The sequence below is a fragment of the Sesamum indicum genome, linkage group LG3 (genome assembly GCF_026168435.1).
Source record: "Sesamum indicum cultivar Baizhima isolate 11 linkage group LG3, ASM2616843v1, whole genome shotgun sequence".
Taxonomy (NCBI): domain Eukaryota; kingdom Viridiplantae; phylum Streptophyta; class Magnoliopsida; order Lamiales; family Pedaliaceae; genus Sesamum; species Sesamum indicum.
The window spans coordinates 24,774,761-24,780,760 of record NC_142659.1 but is presented as its reverse complement, the minus strand read 5'-3'; the positions used below and the strand labels follow the sequence as shown (position 1 = coordinate 24,780,760).

Genomic DNA, 6,000 nt, shown 5'->3' with positions numbered 1-6,000 from the left:
TTTTATAACTTATGGAGTCATTAATTAACGAGAATTCTATAACTAAATGGACTAAAATTTTAAGCCCATTACTGAAAGCTGGCCAAGAGTTAATTGCCCTGGCTTATATAGGATAAGAGGGAGTTTTTTGCTAACTTATGCAATGTACCATTAATGATAATCATGTAATTAATAAGACGAAAAACATATTGACCTTATCTAAAATACGAGACGAAAAATATTGTTCCGCCTTGTTAGCATTTAAAAGAATTTGTCGTCAATATAGGATAATATATATATATATATATATGTTGAATTATATATATCTATAAAATTCAACAAACTTTAGTTAGATTACGACAATTATTATGAGTATATACGTAATATGTTCGATCTGTAATTAACGCAGAACAAATAATTAGAAAAACTATATAAAAAAAGAGAATATATATTGTTAAATTAATTGCATTTCCTTGGTAGCTAATTACTATATATAATTAATTAATTAAAATAATTTCTTGCAAGTCTTTGTGATAGGAAGTAGAAGAGCAATACCCTTGAATGATACATATAATTGAAGAGAAGTGCAAAAGCTTTCAAACAAGCAGAAATGGCAAAAAGCAAAGAAAAAAGAAACAAAAACTCCCAAGCACAAAAGTCTCCACTAATATTGTTAGAACTTTGAATAATGAAGAAAAAAGCAACAAAGTGCTTAAGGGTTCTTTGCAATACAACTAACATATATATATATATATAGATAATGGTATATATATATATTAAAATACATAGAAATCTGATGCTATATTCTTGATCACCATCCCTAGCTAGACTAGAACATATAACAATATTTGATCAAATGAGTTTTGTAGTTAGGGTTTCCACACTGAAGCCCATACTACAGGTTCCTCTTTCCATGCCAAGTAAATGCCTGAATGATCATCTTGACCTGGTAGTACTAGTGACCATCCACCTCTGTACCTCTTGAGCAATGCCTTGACATCATCGACCACGTCGTCGCTATAGCCAACGGGCGAGAAACCCGACTCCCGGAGCCTTTGGGTCCACTGGGCTCCCCTTTCTCTTCTCTCACTGTCTCCTTTGTGATCATACTCGATTTCATCATCGCAAGTCAAAACCCTAACTATGCTTCTTGAACACTCCCTTTCCAACATCAACTTTTCGTTGCTCGTAGGTGGGAAGCTTTCGTCCAACATGTCGAAATAGATGGTGTAGAACCTAAGGCATTCCTCAAAGCACTTGACAAAGTCATCCCTAGAGTTTGAGAAGTCGGCCTCTTCATCCACAATTGTCACCACTTTAGGCCTTAGAGATTGAAACATTTGAATAACAGCCCTCCTTTCTTCTACCTCTACTCTTCTTAGTGCTCCGATGCAATTGATTGCTACGGCTTCGTCTTCTTGAACCCCTAACCCCTCCTTCGTCAGCTCGCTCAACCGGTGTAGCCCGGTAACGACCTTGAACTCAAAAGGCACTCCCATCAACCTCGCAAACTTCTCCATTCTTGGGGCTATCTCCTTCATGACCGACTTGGCGATGCTCGTAGTTACAACGACGGTGAGCTTTAGAGAGGGCGTGTCGTCGTTTCTCGTAGCTAAAGCTTCTAGAAGAGTTGGCCATTGGGTGCACAAAGTATTGCTTATGTCAATGATATGAAGCTTGGGCTCGCCTTCCAAGGCCTCCAACAATGCCCCGTTAGACGCTACGTGGCCAAAAGTTGTCCAAGGGCTTACCTCCTGGAACTTCAGTATCAACTTCCTGACAGAATCAAAAGAGTGACTCTTTTCAGCAACGGATATTAGGGTTTTGTAACAGCGACGGCCGGAATCCGTCGCCTTACAAAAGAGGGCTTGCAAGAAATAAGCTGCCAACTTCTGGTCACAATCTCCATAAGGGGAAGCAAGCTCATTCAGCATCCATAGGAGGTGGTGGATCTTGGTAGAGTCCTTCTCCGACATGGCGGTGGCGCACTCTTTGAGTAGCTTCTGCGCCCACTTCCCGTCGCTGGACTCTACAGAATCCGACGACCGGGTAGCCGAGGAGCTGTTGCTATGAGGCTGATTGCAGCTTTTGCCTTGTGTTTGTGGCTGATGAGTTCCATTGTTCTTAGGGTTGGTAGTAGCATGTAGGAGGAGAGGTTGATCTTTTGAACTGATGGAAGTTCTTCTATCCATGTGTTGTGCAGGCTGCTGTACTCGGACAAAGCTATGATGATACATCTGATATAGGATAAAAAGGAGAGAACAAAATGTGGCGAGGTTGTAATTAGAAGGATTGTATTAGTATATAATAAGGTCATTCTCATGACATAATTTAGTTTTAAGTACTATTTAAACATCAATAAAAATGTTATACTATGTGTTATAATTAAGTTATGCTAAAGTACGAAAAATTGCAATTTTTGTCCTATAAGTATCGTTGATGAGTTATATTTTTGGTCTATTTGGAATTTATTCTGATAATGAAGGACAATACTTTTAAAGTAGTCAAAAATTGCTAATTTGGATGTAAGATGTCTCAAATTTGCAGCCGTTACATGGTACATTTTTCGACCAAATTTATATTTTCCATCAACAAAAAGTCTTCAATTTACTGTTTCTTCTAAAATTATTGTCCTTTTTTTTCAAGATCAAGAGTATCTCTTCTCATACTTATAGCACGAACGTTATAATTTTCTCTGTAAGGTAATTGATGATATAGGCAATCATTTCATATTGGTTGCATACAAAGAGTTTGCGTGTCTTATAAGCCCCAAAGTCTCATCTTCCTAGCAAGACAAACCCTTGAGGCTCATACGAAGTTAGACTGAACAGAATGGCGCATCAATCGAGTCACAAGCCGCATCGTTTGACGCCGTCTGTGGAAACGAGGCTATGTGCCCCTCCCAAACCCCCTGTGTTGGAGGATGATGATGTAAGCGAGCATCCCACATTGGTTGCAAAGAGAAACTTAAGTGACTTATAAATCCCAAGTTCTCCTCTCTCTAGCGAGGCACCTTTTCAAGACAAATCTGTTAGATTCATACGAAATCAGAGCAGATAATATCTCGCGCAAGAGGCATTGATTGAATTGTAAGCCACATCAGTATTATTATTCTCCACACGCCATCATAGTACGCACTATATACGAATATTTATATATAAGAAAAAATATCATTTTTCGTCCCGTAAGTTAAGGCCTTTTCCCTTTTTGTCCTATCGGTTACGAGATTCTCACTTTTGGTCCCGTAACTTCTAAAAAATAGTACTTTTAATCCCATGACATATTTTCGTTATATATTTTAACGGAACGTGCACGTGGCTATTAGAGTTTTTACACTTTTGGTCTCATATTTTATAGAATTCTCACTTTTGATCCTATAATATTTAAAAAGTTGCATTTTTTTGGAGTTGCATATGATATGATCATAAACCCTTTGATTCGTTTTTGGAGTTGCATGGAGGTGTTTAGGTGCCATCGTAGCTTAGAAACAAAACAGAGACAAAAACACCCTCCAACCATCATATATATATGTTATTATCATCGAAGCTTAATAATTAATCATTTTTGTGATGTTCGCCTTTCATTAGAGAGATTATTATAAATGAACCCTATCTGTCCAATGGAATCTTCATTATATTATGGAATTTGCTCTTGCTAATGAGAACAAGTAGATGCTGATAAAAACGATGTGAATACTTCATTCATTTGACTTGGTTCCTCCAAATTATGTCTATGCTTCTTCATTTTTAATTTCCACAATTAAAAATTCAACTTTTCAACTGGGAAAAATTTATGTTTCATCCCATATGTAGCTATGGTGGGGTAGTATTTTTGTAGAATTTAATTTTGCAATTGAGGATAATAATTTACGGTAAAAATAGCACCGCAAGTCTAATTTCCACCAAAAAATACCGATTCTGCCAAAAAACGGATTATCACGTATCAAGAATGTGCCTGTTGCTGACAAAATTGGTATTTTTTTATATATATTGGACCAAATATACTAGTTTTTTTTTGAAAAAATATTGTTTTCAATTATAAAATTAAAATCAAAATGAACTAAAAGTGTCATCACACTAAAGTTACATACAAGACGAAAAATACAATTTTTCCCTTTTCTCTTCCAACAAGGCAGTACCTACCCTCATTTTTTTTGTTACTCTTGTTAGGAAATTAATATTAAAATATTTGAACTCGTAGGGATGTAAATATAATTTTTAAATAGTTTTTAGATTAAGTATAATTTTATGTTTTTAGAGTGGGCTAAGTGTAATCAGCCCCATATATTGAAAGATAATGGTGGCAGCCTTTTGATATTATATTAATTATTAGGGTAAATTAAAACGAGCTCCTGTGAGGTTTGACATAATTACGAATAATTTTTCGTTATTTGAAAAAAATATAAATATCTCTAATGTTTGATGAAATTTATCCTTGGATGGGGTTTGGAATGATCAACTTTGTTCTTGTTATATTATCTTTGCAAAAAAATTATTATTAAAAATAAAATGAGGTGAACTATAAAATTTAAAATAATTATCCACTTAGTTCATAAGAAAATTTAAAAAAATTATAAAAAATAAGTAAAATTATAATTTATAATCCACAAGAGGCTCTAGACAAAAATAAATAAAAACCTAACAAAGAATATAATGAATAAGGACTAATTATTAGACGACCATTAAATTCAAACAACAAAGAGTATTTATAATTATACCAAAATATAAAAAAATTTATCATAATTTATCCAAATTATAAATTTCGAGTTAAGTCCATATAAGGTTTACTGTTTTAAATTTGACTTCAGCCGTTTTATAAAAGAATTTATGTGCTAATTAAAACTATACCATCTAGAGATAAAGGATGTGCCAAAGTTATTGAAGTACTTAATTTTCTTCCTTTTGATCAATTTTAGGTTTTTAAAACGGGTAAATTATATTTTGTCATTTATTTTATACTCGATTTTATATTTTATCATTTAATTTATTTATTTTTTTGTTGTTGTAAATTTACTATTTTAACTTTATGAAATTTGTACTTTACCATATGGAACTGTTTTACAATTGATTTTTTGTTGAAAAAATACCATATGCACTACTGACAAGATAATGCCAAGAAAATAGAGCCCATACCATCCAGCCCAATGCCGTACAACAAGGCCACCGCATCAATCCTAAAACGACACTCGTAAGGACGCTGGTCCCAACTGGATCTGAGTGATGGAATATAAGGCAACTAAACCTCTATATTCTTGATTGACCTGGCAAGATCCTCTTTTACTACCATGTCTCTTAGATAATAGCTCCAACAGTTGGATAAACATCATCCTTAGACAAAGACATCCGTAGAATTTTAGACATATCCCAACCACCTCCAATCAATCCTTAAATCTCTCAAAACATGCTCCTATGAATAGGGGTCTAGATAAGTCAACAAGATAACTGAGCTTACTCATACAACAATGTTGCTCGATTTTCTCTCCGTTCCCAGCATGTCCTTCGTGAATTTTCCCACTCTCATACATTCTCAGCACTACATATGCAATTTAAATAATTAATTTCATCCCGATCTCAAAGTTAAGTTTCTCTTTTGATTTCATCAAATACCTTATATATTAAGTATGAGAGTGATAATCCCAACTTTGTAGGTCAGCCCTATGATAATCATAATATTTTTGCGAAGATCTCTTGATTCTTGTGGCTAGACCCTAGTACACATCATTTAGCCAATATCATTTTTTTAAATTACAGCTACCTCCTAAGGTTAGGCATAATTGCAAGTATTACGCAGTCCCTAAAAACCTAGTAAAAGTCAACATAATGGCCTCGTTGTTAGACATATATATATTAAAAATAGAGAGATACTTATAATATTTTAAACAATTATGCGAGAGCTCATGGCAAATAGCTAGAATTTACCCTTTTTATTACAGTGCAATCACTACATGGTACCAATTTTATTCTAGTTACTGACATTAAAATCGATACTCTAAAAAAGAACTAATAGTAGATGAATTAATTA

The 6,000-nt window shown here is 34.2% G+C and overlaps 1 protein-coding gene across 1 annotated transcript; it reads right to left on the bottom strand.

The window, feature by feature from the left end:
• Window positions 1-636: 636 nt before the first annotated feature.
• Window positions 637-2,421, bottom strand: LOC105158695 (protein SHORT-ROOT). The gene has a single exon (XM_011075533.3). It carries the CDS (start codon window positions 2,214-2,216, stop codon window positions 849-851), a length of 1,368 nt encoding a protein of 455 aa, XP_011073835.1. The 5' UTR covers window positions 2,217-2,421; the 3' UTR covers window positions 637-848.
• Between the last annotated feature and the right edge of the window lie 3,579 nt (window positions 2,422-6,000).

What these genes read in the sequence shown, in the direction of transcription:
- LOC105158695 (XM_011075533.3), bottom strand. Translation starts at nt 2,216, where the DNA reads ATGTATCATCATAGCTTTGTCCGAGTACAGCAGCCTGCACAACACATG.